The sequence below is a fragment of the Dasypus novemcinctus genome, chromosome 31 (assembly GCF_030445035.2).
Source record: "Dasypus novemcinctus isolate mDasNov1 chromosome 31, mDasNov1.1.hap2, whole genome shotgun sequence".
Lineage (NCBI taxonomy): Eukaryota > Metazoa > Chordata > Mammalia > Cingulata > Dasypodidae > Dasypus > Dasypus novemcinctus.
This window is the reverse complement of record NC_080703.1, coordinates 41,764,200-41,777,419: the sequence shown is the minus strand read 5'-3', so window position 1 is coordinate 41,777,419 and position 13,220 is coordinate 41,764,200. Positions and strand designations below refer to the sequence as shown.

The window sequence follows — 13,220 nt, the reverse complement described above, 5'->3', positions numbered from 1 at the left end:
GCACCCAGCCATTGCTCTCACCCAAACAGAAATCAAATAAATACACACGCCTGCTCTCCATGAAAACTAAGCTGCACAGTTTATTAATGAACAGTGAAAGGACACAAAGTGGGTCAGAGAAAAGCTGCTTAATCGAAGAGTCTGGAAATTATGTTAGAAGGAACAGATGGTTTCACAGAAGCCGGTGCTCCCCAGAGGAGCAAGAAGCGATTTTCTAGGAAAGGAAAATGTTTGCCTCCTCTTGTACCAGCCTACTTCCAGCAAAGGAGCAGTCTCCGGTCAGCCCAGGACAAGCTCTGAGCTTGGCACACCGACAAACCCGGGCGAAAGTGGCAGCCATCCACGCCTATCCAAGGCTTAGCCTTCTAAATCTGAGCTCGAGGTCAGGCTGGGCTCTATTTTAAGATCAGCAACAAAATGCCCCGTGCCCCAAAACAGATGTCATTGGCCCGGGGGCAGCCCGGGCACCGGGTGCTTAAGTGCCCCGGGTGGCTCAGATCCGCAGCCGAGGCTGCGCGCTGCGCTGCTGCCGGGTTTTCCTTCTTCTCCGTGTGACCGTCCTCCCAGCTACAAGCCACATCAAGGGAAGTCAGGAGTTGGTGATGGTTTAAGGAGGTGGTTAAGGAATTTAGTTCATACTTGAAATCGTTACACCGGTACCATTTTGTCTGCCACCTCCACGAGGTCGAGGGAATTGAGCCTGGTCACTTGGGGCTCTCAACGCTTGAGCCCCAGAAACGCGGCACCCCAGGGGACCTGTTAGAGATGCAGCTTCCCAGGCCCGCCCCAGACCTGGGGATGAGAAACTCGGGGTGGGGGTTGGATGGGGAGGGGCAGGGCCCAGCGACTGTGTCTGAACAAACCTTCCGGGTGATTCTGGCACGCGCTCTAGTGTGAGAAACACTGCTTTAAGGCTCTACAGGTGTGGAGTCTTTCCCTGGAAAGTAAAATGATTTTAGTTGGTACCTTGGAACTCTTCTGCCCCCGCTCCGGACCCCTGAAATCAGAAAGGCTAATGGTGCCAAGATTCATAAGTAGCCATTAGGAACCCAAGCTCCCAGTCCCCAAAACCTGACGTTGTTCATCTTCGAAGCTTAGTGTCAATCGCGAGCCATCTTTTCAGATGAGTCGGTTTCCGGTTTTGACGGAGATTGAGATAACAATTATCAGCTGTTTTGCGGTTGTACTTTAGGGCTCACATGACCCAAGCAGGACGTTAAACTAACACTAGACTTTTAAAAGATTCATTGCACAACACGCATGTTCTCAATAATGAATGTCATTCCGTGTGACAGTTGTGACCCTCCAAAATTTACAGGCTGAGCTTGAGGCTGAAATGCAAGTACAAGGCTGGCCAGCCTGGCCTTAAAGGGGAAAAATCCCCAGGATCAGCTCTTAACGCCCTCTTAGACAGGAGAACCACACAGATGGGAACTGCAAAAATGGCAACGAGGACTGATCTAGAAACCGACCCGTGTACCCTGGGAAGGCTTCCTCAGTAAGAATTCACGAGGAGAAAGAGAAAACGCACTTGCAGATGTGCCTTGTTGCATGTTCCCTTTCAACTTGTTCCTGTTGAGGCCTTTCGACTGAGTTTAAACTCACCGATATGCGGGGGACTCAGGAATCAAGAAAAGTGAAAGGTGGAGGCTTTGCCAGTCAACAGGACAACAGCAGGTGCCACCAACACCCCACCCAGCTCAGCAGCCCACGGCGAGTTCCTTGAGAGCTTCTCCAAACCACTACCTCGGTTTTTTCTCTGGAGATAGCCCCGTCCACCCCCCAGGACTGTTGTTGGCTTTCCGACAGATAATACGACACTGGGTGCTGAACACTTCCTAGCTCCAAATATCACACGTGGAAAATACAGCTGGTAACTCTCAAAGAGGTATGGAAACCCGTTGGGGGGTTGTGATAAAGATACACATTCAGCACACAACCCAGAAATTCAACTCCTACGACTTACCTCCGAGAAATTTAAACATCTACCTACCCAAGACTTGTTCAGCAAGGTTCCCAACAGCTTTCTCCATGACAGCCCCAAACCGGACACAGCCCAAATGTTCACCAAGAGAATGAAATAAAAACTATGGCACAGGTAGCAGATTTGGGTCAACGGACAGGGCGTCTGCCTACCATATGGAGGGTCCAGGGTTCAAACCCAGGGCCTCCTTGACCCGTGTGGAGCTGGCCCACGTGCAGTGCTGATGCGCACAAGGAGTGCCCTGCCACGCAGGGGTGTCCCCGCGTAGGGGAGCCCCACGCGCAAGGAGTGCGCCCTGCAAGGAGAGCCGCCCAGCATGAAAAAAGCACAGGCTGCCCAGGAGTGGCGCAGCACACCTGGAGAGCTGATGCAGCAAGATGATGCAACAAAATGAGACACTGATTCCCGATGCCACTGACAAGAATACAAGCGGACATAGAAGAACACACAGCGAATGGACACAGAGAGCAGACAACTGGGGTGGGGAAGAGTGGGGAGGGGAGAGAGATAAATAAAAAATAAATCCTAAAAAAAAATAAAAACTATGGCACGTCCAAACAGTGAATATTACCCAACAGTGAAAAGGAACGGGCTCCCGAGCCCGCAAGAGCATGGATGAGCCACAGAAGCATCTTGCTGAGTCAGTCACGGATCACGTGATTCCGTTTACACGGTACGCTAACAGCAGCCGATCCGGTCCACAGTGACAAACGTGGGACAGCAACTGTCTGGGGTTAGGGGCTGGGGAAGGCCTAAGGGAGCTTTCTGGAAAAGGGCTGTACCTGGAGGGTGGTGACAGTTACACAGACGTCTCCACTTCTCAAAACTCGTCAAACCACACACTTAAAGTGGGTACATTCTATTGCATACAAATTCAACCTCAGTAAAGCTCTCTACACTCTCTCGTGTGCGGAAGAAAAAGTCCACGGGAAGAGCTAAAACACTGGACTCTGGGGGCACCTAACTCCTTCCCAGGCCCGTCGAGCAATTTTCCCATCTCAAAAAAGACGCCTTCCCTGCAGCCCTTGGGGGAGCTCGGGGGGTCGGGTGAGAGTGGATCTGGAAATGCCGCGCGGTCAGCGGCGGGGCCCGCCCCAGCCCGCGCGTCCCCAGCAGCTGCTGACCCACCGCCTCGTCTCCTGAGCCCCCGCTCCTCCTGTGCCCACCTCGCCGCCAGCCTGACCACCTCGGCGTGTTCCGAAGGGCGTCCCCGCCGCCAGCTTCGCCCGTCCACGCTCTCCTCCTTCTGACCCAGAGGGGTAGCCCCAGAGGGCAGATGTCGCCATGTCGCCCACCCCTCCAAGCCCTCCCGTCTCTTATGAGGAGCCGAGACCCCTCGGCCCAGCACCTGAGCCCCTCCGTCATCTCACCCGCAGGTCACACTCCAGCCAAAAGAAGCCGCCCGCGGCTCCCCCTACGTGCACCGTGGAGGCCACGTCCCGGCCCCTTCCGCGGGCAGCCCCCCTGCCTGGAGGGAATCCCGCACCCTCCGCTTGGCGGATGCCACGTCCACCCGCACGTCGGGGGCGATCCACCCGCCCCACCATCGCGACCTGCGCTCCATCGCCACCGGCCCCGCACCAGGTCGACGACCGCCTTCTCCAGCCGTAAGGGGTTTCCAACTACTCTTCACAGCAGACCAGACAGGAAACGCTTCCTGCCTGATTCATCCACATACCCGATAAATGTCCCCAGGGACCCAAGGCCTGGCTCGAGACCCACAGTCGGTAAATGTCTGAGGACTCAACGGCTCATCCCCACACAGTGCCTGGTGACCCCGACGGCAAACGTTCATGGAAATGTGGCGCGTTATTGGGAACGAGAGACCCGGGGCTGACGTGGAGCCCCGTTTTCCTCCCTTTGCGAACAGACTAGACCGGCGCTACCCACTGGGCTTTCTGGAATCATGGACATCTCCCGAATCTGCGCCGTCCAACGTGGCAGCCAACCGCGACCCGTGGCTCTTGGGCGCGTGGAATGTGGCGAGGGGGATGGAGGAAAGGACGCTGCATTTTACTTCACTGTAATTTCAGTGTGACTTTGAATAGCCCTGTGGCTGGGGGCTCCTGTATCAGACAGCGCAGGAAGGCAGAGTCCGAGTGAAGATTGAACCCCGGGCACGGCCTCGTTGTAGACGGCTCCCTGTGCCAAGTGCCCCAGCCCCGAGCCCGGGCAAGGCGCAGCTGCTTCTCACGGAGCTTGCGCAGGTAGCGCACACGTGCTGTCGGAGTGGCCTGGCACAGAGAAGCTGGCAAGACCCGTGCTTAAAAGGGACGATAAGGCTCCGTTCTTGCAGGAATCGCCACGCTTTATGGGCCTCCGTCTGTGATGAAACCCATCAAAGGGCAACTTCATCCTGAGATGACCAGAGTTAATTGAAAATTTAAGACCCACTCAGATCGCCCAGAACTGAGACTTCTGGCAGCTTCTGTGCTTTCCCGTGAGATCCCTGCTGCATTTTGCCTCCGCCAACCCTGCAAGGCAGGATTCCCGCTCCAGCGTCAACCCCGAGAGCACTGAGCTGTAGCAAGGGACAAAGTGGCGTTCACTCTGGCCCCGACTGCTTTTTAAAGGAGGCACCAAGGATCACTCCCAGGACCTCGTACGCGGGAAGCAGGTGCTCAACCACCGAGCTACCCCTGCTCCCCGATCCTGGCTTTTTAAAAATGCCTCGTGGTCGTGCCTAAGCCAGCAGGTGAGTGGGCCAAGCCCCTTTCCTTTCCTAGTAATTAGCTTAGGGGTCAGAAGAGCAACTTCGCAAAGAAAAATAAACACCATCGCGTGCCATTTTAAAGTGTTTAAAGACCCGTGGGGGTAGGAGAGAAATACTCTTCTGCCCGTCTAGGTGACGGCGCGTGTTCCTAACAGGTGCACCTGCTGGCAAAGGCCCGAGCGCGACACCTGAGAGGCCGAGCTCGGCTCACCTGTCATCTCGGGGCACCGCACCTGTGCGCAAGCCCGCTCCTGAACCTCGGGCGCTTGTCTCCTCACCTGCACGAGGAACGAGGCACTTAGGCGCCTCCCTGGGTGGCTGTGAGGACGAAACGAGACAGGGAGCCACACAAAGGCAGAGGCTCCCGGCAGCTAGATTCGTAACAGCCAAAAACTAGAAATGGCCCAAATGTGCCTTCAACAAGTGAACGGATAAACAGAGCATGGCACGTCCATACGATCAAAAGAAATGAGCTGGTCACCCACGCAACCACCTACATGGCTGCCAAAATACTGATGCGAACTGAAAGAAACCAGACCGGAAAAGAGTCTGTACCTTATGACTCCACTTATATAAAATTCGAGAAGATAAAGACAGATGGGAAGATGTCGCTCAGTGGCTAAGCACCTGCTTCCCATGTACGAGGTGCTGGGTTCAATCCCCCATACCTCCTAAAGGCAAAAAACAAACAAACAAAACATCAGCTCTCACTGGGAAGTGGATGTAGCTCGGTGGTTGAGCACCTGCCTCACAGGTACGAGGTCCCAGGTTCGATCCCTGGTACCTCCTAAAAAAACCCAAACAGATCGGCGGCTGCCCAGGGACAAGGATGGGAGGTAGGTGGGGGAAGGCGGGATCCCCAAGGGGCACTGCGGAGACCAGAGGGCTGGCAACGGGCGACGCCTTGACCGTGGGGACGGCCATCTTGGCCATCTTGAGGCCATTCAATCGTACTTCCTTTCATGTGCCTCAGTGACACTTCAGGGATGCTGAGAAAGCCGGGAAAAAATGACGCAGGAGAACTGCCCAACACAGCGCCTGCGCAGCCGGCACGGCAAACGTTGTTCCTTTCCGGAGTACTAAGAGAACAAACCTGGGGCCCTGGAATCGAGTCGCGCATCGACGCACACGCACTGCGCAGGAGCACTAGCAAGCACGCGCCCCTCAGCTGGGAGAGACAGATAAGGCTAATCCAAAATGGACGAAACGTGTCCTAAGATGGTATCAGCAGGAAGGGGGGTGTCGAGAAAGAGGACTCGCAGCCGGGCCCAAAAGGGGCGGGAGGATTCTGGCCGCCAGCAAGGGGTGGGGGCACTTGGACATGGATGCAGCGGCTCGCGCCGAAGCAGGGGGCTGGCGCGGGGGTCCTGGCCACGGCCTTCTGCCCGACGGGTGGGGGAGCCACAGAGGGCCCGGCCGAGCCGGGGAGGCCCTGGGCGCCCGCCTGGACCCCGGATCCACTCACCCAGGGGCGCCACCAGAGCTGAGCCCGCCAGGTGTCGCGTTCACACAAACAGGCCCCATCGGGAGGGCAAGCTGGCGGCGTAACAAGAACGCTGATGGGGAGGCGGATTTGGCCCAGTGGTTAGGGCGTCCATCTACCACGTGGGAGGTCCTTGATTCAAACCCCGGGCCTCCTTGACCCGTGTGGAGCTGGCCCATGTGCAGTGCTGATGCGCGCAGGGAGTGCCGTGCCACGCAGGGGTGTCCCCCGCGTAGGGGAGCCCCACGCGGAAGGAGTGCACCTCATAAGGAGAGCCGCCCAGCGCGAAAGAACGTGCAGCCTGCCCAGGAATGGTGCCGCACACACGGAGAGCTGACACAACAAGATGACGCAACAAAAAGACACAGATTCCCGTGCCGCTGACAGCAACAGAAGCGGACAAAGAAGACGTAGCAAATAGACACAAAGAACAGACAACCAGGGGGGGACAGAAATAAAATAAAATAAATAAATCTTTAAAAAAAAAAAAAAGAACACGGACATCCGTACCCTTCATCTCAGTAATTCCCGCGGAAATACTCAGAATGTGCACCGAGATTTACGTACAGCATTGCTTATCGCGGCATTATTCATCACAGCCCCAAATCCCAAAGAACCCTTATGCCCAATAATGGGGGTGGGGGGGATCGCGAGGTAAGCTATGGCCTAACTGAGTGATTAAATCACGATTTAGAGACTATGCAACGACAGTGCATGCCCCAGGGGGCAAAAGAGCGGGATGCAAAAACCATGCATCAAGTATTCATTCAACAAACACACACTGATGACCTACTACGTGCCAGGCATTGTTCTGGGCACAGCAGAAATAAAACCGACAAAATAACCCCTGCCCTGTGGGAAGGGATTCCATCGCCTGATGAGGAAGACAGACGACAAACAAGCAAAGCAACAGCAATAAGCAAAAGACACAGCGCACCGGATGACAAGGAGAACCGTGGAGAAACCTCAAGCAGGGACGGGAGAGGGGGTTTCCCAGAGAGGGGGGAAGGTGGGGAGGGGCCTCCAGGCAAGGAAACCGGGTGCAAGAGCCCTCGAGGCGGCTGGGGGTTCAGGGAACCGCAGGCAGGTGGGGCAGGCAGCCAAGACGCCGAGGTGACGCGGGCGGAGGCCACGGGGGCCACAGCCGAGCGGGGAGCGGGCGCGGAGGGACCTGCAGGGCCGGGGGCAGCAGGCCGGCGGGGCTTTTCCCTGTTCCCCACGATGCCCGCGACATGCTCGTATTTTAGCCTCAGAAAGCACAGGAGAAGTCCCCCCAGGGAAGCACCGGGAGAGCAGGGCAGCGGCGGGGACCGGAGCACAGGAAGGGGGAGAGGAAGCGGAGGCCACTGAGGGGAGTGCCCAGGCTGGGGCAGGAGGGGCGCGCTCGGGGGCTGTCGTGAAATCACTACGTAAAGACACGTGGCCACGACGCACACGACAGGAGCCGCCCGACAATCAGCCCCTCACGGCGAGACTTAGCCCTTGGCCACCACATTCCCAGCCCCTTCCTGCAGAAGCGGCACATCCTCCATCGCGCTGCTGCCCGGCGCGCCGGAGGCGCTCGTGGGGTCACACGTCCACATGATCCAGTGGTCCGGGTGATCTGGGTGAGGCCTGTCCCCGCTCGCCACACTACGAGGGCTTCCAGGAGGAGCTCCGGGGGGCCTGGGCGGCGGCAGGAGCGGCCACGGGTGACCGGGGCGCACGCCCGGCTGCTGAGGAGGACGGGGCGTGGGTGCTCGGGGCGCCCGCAGGGGCTGCCTCGGTTCCCGCTGGGTGACCCGGAGGCTGTGTTCGTTTGCTGGCTGCCTCAGCAGGTGCCACGGCCCGGGCTGGCTAAGCAGGTGCCACGGCCCAGGCTGGCTAAGCAGGTACCGCAATCGGGGCTGCCTAAGCAGGTGCCACGGCCCGGGCAGGTACCACGACCCGGGCTAGCTAAGCAGGTACCATGGCCCGGGCTGGCTAAGCAGGTGCCACGGCCCGGGCAGGTACCACGACCTGGGCTAGCTAAGCAGGTACCATGGCCCGGGCTGGCTAAGCAGTACCATGACCTGGACTTTCTAAGCAGGTACCGCAATCGGGGCTGCCTAAGCAGGTACCACGGCCCGGGCAAAGTACCATGACCTGGGCTAGCTAAGCAGGTGCCACGACCCGGGCTGGCTAAGCAGGTACCACAGCCCAGGCAGGTACCATGATCCGGGCTGGCTAAGCAGGTACCACGACCCGGGCTGGCTAAGCAGGTGCCACGACCTAGGCTGGCTAAGCAGGTACTACGGCCTGGGCAGGTACCACGACCTGGGCTAGCTAAGCAGGTGCCACAACCCGGGCTGGCTAAGCAGGTGCCACGACCCAGGCTGGCTAAGCAGGTACTACGGCCTGGGCAGGTGCCACAACCCGGGCTAGCTAAGCAGGTGCCACGACCCGGGCTTTCTAAGCAGGTACTGTAATCGGGGCTGCCTAAGCAGGTACCACAGCCTGGGCTGGTACCACGACCCAGGCTGGCTAAGCAGGTGCCACGACCCGGGCAGGTGCCACAGCCCGGGCTGGCTAAGCAGGTGCCATGGCCCGGGCTGGCTAAGCAGGTGCCACTGCCCGGGCTGGCTAAGCAGGTGCCACGGCCCGAGCTTGCTAAGCAGGTGCCACGGCCCGGGCTGGCTAAGCAGGTGCCACGACCCAGGCTGGCTAAGCAGGTACTACGGCCTGGGCAGGTGCCACAACCCGGGCTAGCTAAGCAGGTGCCACGACCCGGGCTTTCTAAGCAGGTACTGTAATCGGGGCTGCCTAAGCAGGTACCACAGCCTGGGCTGGTACCACGACCCAGGCTGGCTAAGCAGGTGCCACGACCCGGGCAGGTGCCACAGCCCGGGCTGGCTAAGCAGGTGCCATGGCCCGGGCTGGCTAAGCAGGTGCCACTGCCCGGGCTGGCTAAGCAGGTGCCACGGCCCGAGCTTGCTAAGCAGGTGCCACGGCCCGGGCTGGCTAAGCAGGTGCCACGGCCCAGGCTAGCTAAGCAGGTGCCACGGCCCGGGCTGGCTAAGCAGGTGCCACGGCCCGGGCTGGTGCCACGGCCCGGGCTGGCTGAAGCAGAGGGACGTCATCAGCTGCAGGCTGAGACCCCGGCGGCAGGCGCCGCTGCTTCTGGGTGGCGGTGGCGGCCGTGGCCCCTATGCCGGCACGCGGTGGCAGCTGCGGGTGCTCCTTCTCCTCCAGGCCTCAGCCTGTTCGCCCCGCAGCCTCCTCTGTCTGCGTCTCCTTCTCCATAAAGCCCCCCAGTAAGAGGACCGAGACCCCCGCGGTGGGGGCCGCCCTTCCCTGAAGGAGCCCGCCAGCAGCCCCCGTCTGCGGCCCTCACACAGGTCCACGCCCGCGGGTGGACTAAAACGAGGGGCGAGCTTTTCCAGGCGCACACGGCTCCGGCCACCATGGGGGGTGCCCAGAGAGTCCCTGCAGGGACCCCAGCCCCAGCCCTGAGGGCCAAGGAGGCGGCTGGAGGCGCAGCGTGGAGGGGCAGCAGCCGAGGGGGATGAGGGCTGGGACGGGGACCCCAGCACATGCCAGGCGTGGCCAAGCCACACACCCTCCCCTCCGGTCCTCACGGCTGCCCCACGAGGTGGAAGCCCCTCGGCTCGTTTCCTAGACGAAGACACTGAGAGTCCAAAAGGCTGCGCGACATGCCCGGTTTCTCGGCAAGCAGAGGCGCGGCCTAAGCGCAGGGGTCAGAGGGCTTTTCCCACTAACTCTCTTTTCTGTCCCCAGAAGCATCAAACAAACCCAGAGGCCCAGGGAGAAAGTGCCTAAGGATGTCTTAGAGGAGAAGTGGACGTGGCTCAACTGACAGGGCGTCCGCCTACCATATGGAGGGTCCAGGGTTCAAACCCCGGGCCTCCCTGACCCGTGTGGAGCTGGCCCACGCGCAGTGCTGATGCGCACAGGGAGTGCCCTGCCACGCAGGGGTGTCCCCACGTAGGGGAGCCCCACGTGCAAGGAGTGTACCCCGTAAGGAGAGCTGCCCCGTGTGAACAAAGTGCAGCCTGCCCAGGAGTGGTGCCGCACACACAGAGAGCTGACACAACAACAATAAAAAAAGGCAACAGTTTCCGGGTGCTGCGTGACAAGAATGCGAGCGGACACAGAAGAACACACAGTAGATAGACACAAGAGCAGACAAAGTGGGGCAGGGATGAGGAGAGAAATAAATAAAAAATGAATCTTAAAAAAAAAAAAAAGACGCCTTAGTGCTGTGCTGCCTAATTTTTGCTCTCCACTTCCTGGGGTCCACCCCACCCCCACAGGAAGCTGTCCTCGCCCTCTTCCCAAAACACTGGCTACGCGTTTCCCGGGCTCCGGCTATAAGCTCCGAGGGCAGCCGCTCCTCCCTCTCCAGGTAAGACACCCCAGGAAACCAGGGGCCCACGAGCCCCAGAGCCCCAGCCCGGCACCCGCACACAGCAGGCGCTCAGCAAATGCTTGCGAGGACGGCACTGACGCCCACCGTCCGGCCACCCCGGCGCCTGTCCCGACCTCCTCAGGCCCCAGCGCGTGGCGGCAGGTGACCGCTCCCGGCTCACGCAAGGCCACGCCGGGACAGGCCAGCACCGGGGTGACGGCAGGCCAACGGGGAGACAGAGGCCCACGCGCCTCCCCCACGGGTCTGCTGCGAGGCCCGCCTCCCAACCCGCGGCCCGTGGGCCGAATTCGAATTTGCCATCATTCTAATCACCGCTATCTTCGAGCACGTGAGAGATTTCACCCCGAAAGTCTGGATTCCCCTAAGCCGCGCCCTCTTCTCAGGCCTGTGCTTCTCAGCTCCACGGCCCCCCGCCCCCACCCCGTCGGCTCACGACGGGGCTGCAGGGTCCCCCGCGGGCCCGGGCCCCCGACTCACCCGCGCTCAGCGTAGTGAACTCCAGGAAGCGGTACTCGTAGGCCACGTCCGTCTTGGTCTCCACCTGCGGCCTCTTCAGGGTGGAGTAAATGTTCCCCGGCCGCTTCTCATCGTGCTTCTCCAGCTTGTTCAGGCCACAACCCATGGCAGCAGCTGCCGGCGACAGGGGAGCAAGGGGGGCCGCTTAAAACCGGCGTCGCGCCGAGGACCCCGAGACGTGCCCGGGCAGCGCGGGAGGGTCAGCGGCCCCCGGGACGCGCGAGGGCCAGGCCCGGCCGCCTCCCTCCGCACTGGGGCGCTGTCCCCAGTCACCCGGGGTTTCCCCACGGCACCCAGAGCCCACCTGAGGGGCCGGCCGTGGCCACACTGTCACCTATCCACGCGACTTAAAAACAGGGCCTAGGCGGCGGACTTGGCCCACTGGTTAGGGCGTCCGTCTACCACATGGGAGGTCCGCGGTTCAAACCCCGGGCCTCCTTGACCCGTGTGGAGCTGGCCCATGCGCAGTGCTGATGCGCGCAAGGAGTGCCGCGCCACGCAAGGGTGTCCCCCGCGTAGGGGAGCCCCACGCACAAGGAGTGCACCCTGTAAGGAGAGCCGCCCAGCATGAAAGAAAGCACAGCCTGCCCAGGAGTGGCGCAGCACACACGGAGAGCTGACACAACAAGATGACGCAACAAGAAGAAACACAGATTCCCATGCCACTGACAACAACAGAAGCGGACAAAGAAGATGCAGCAAATAGACACAGAGAACAGACAGCTGGGGTGGGGGAGGGAGGGGAGATAAATAAATAAAATAAAATAAATTTTTAAAAAATGGGGCCTAGAAGCAACAGGGTCCATTAAAGTCTCAGCCCAGCTGGAAAAAACAAGAGCCGGGCCACCTTCTCTGCGGCCACGAAGGGGGAATAACAAGTTGTCGTTACAATTTCCCACCTCCAAGGTCCTTTCTTCCCCAGCAGTAATTACTCAGACAGAAATTTATTTTCATAAAACATCTCTAAAAGTCGAGGTGGGTGCTTTCACGGGGTCTTGCCTGAACGTCGCCCTTTCCTAGACCAACTGCAGGAAATAATCCCGGGCTTCCAGCGCTCAGGGAGCCATGCTAGACCAAAGAGCGAACCGGCGGAGGGCTAAGGGCAGGGCAGGGAAACTGGAAGCAGCAAGCAGCGCGGGCTAGGGCAAGGGTGCAGCTAAAGAGACGTCGCAGCGACGCAACGAGCGTGATGGCGCGTCCAGCCTTTCAGGGGGCTGAAGCCAGGACGGCGCTCGGTTTATTCAGGCAGAAGGGCCTCGTGAAGTGCCCCCGCCCCACTGCCCGGCCTTCGGCGGGGGTATTTTCCTCCATGCCTCAAGCAGGGCCCATCCTGGCCCCTCTCCGGGGTCCCGGGGCTTTCACCGGGCCTCACTTCACAGACGCGTCCCCTGGCCGAGCCGTCGCCAGCGGTGACCGCGTCCCCTCCGAGATAAGAACTTCCCGTTGCTCAGCCCATCCCCAAGCCTTCCTGCGACAATCTGGTATAGTCTGCCTCCCCAGACACCCAGAACTGCCTCCCCAAACACCGAGAACTGCCTCCCCAAACACCGAGAACTGCCTCCAAACACCCCAGAACTGCCTCCCCAGACACCCCAGAACTGCCTCCAAACACCCAGAACTGCCTCCCCAAACACCCCAGAACTGCCTCCCCAGATACCCAGACCCAGACACCCCAGAACTGCCTCCCCAAACACCCCAGAACTGCCTCCCCAGACACCCAGAACTGCCTCCCCAAACACTGAGAACTGCCTCCCCAAACACCGAGAACTGCCTCCAAACACCCCAGAACTGCCTCCCCAAACACCGAGAACTGCCTCCAAACACCCAGAACTGCCTCCCCAAACACCCCAGAACTGCCTCCCCAGACACCCAGACCCAGACACCCCAGAACTGCCTCCCCAAACACCCCAGAACTGCCTCCCCAGACACCCAGAACTGCCTCCCCAAACACCGAGAACTGCCTCCAAACACCCCAGAACTGCCTCCCCAGACACCCAGAACTGCCTCCCCAAACACCGAGAACTGCCTCCCCAAACACCCCAGAACTGCCTCCAAACACCCAGAACTGCCTCCCCAGACACCCAGAACTGCCTCCCCAGACACCCAGACCCAGACA

At 59.8% G+C, this 13,220-nt stretch overlaps 1 protein-coding gene across 1 annotated transcript in view; it reads right to left on the bottom strand.

Annotated features, from left to right (window-relative positions):
* The window catches only part of RFTN1 (raftlin, lipid raft linker 1), a 194,960-nt gene that overhangs the window by 164,954 nt on the left and 16,786 nt on the right, over positions 1-13,220 (bottom strand). Inside the window, 1 exon segment of the mRNA XM_058290796.2 lies at positions 11,066-11,218. Coding sequence (XP_058146779.2) covers positions 11,066-11,210 — 145 coding nt within the window. The 5' untranslated portion in view covers positions 11,211-11,218.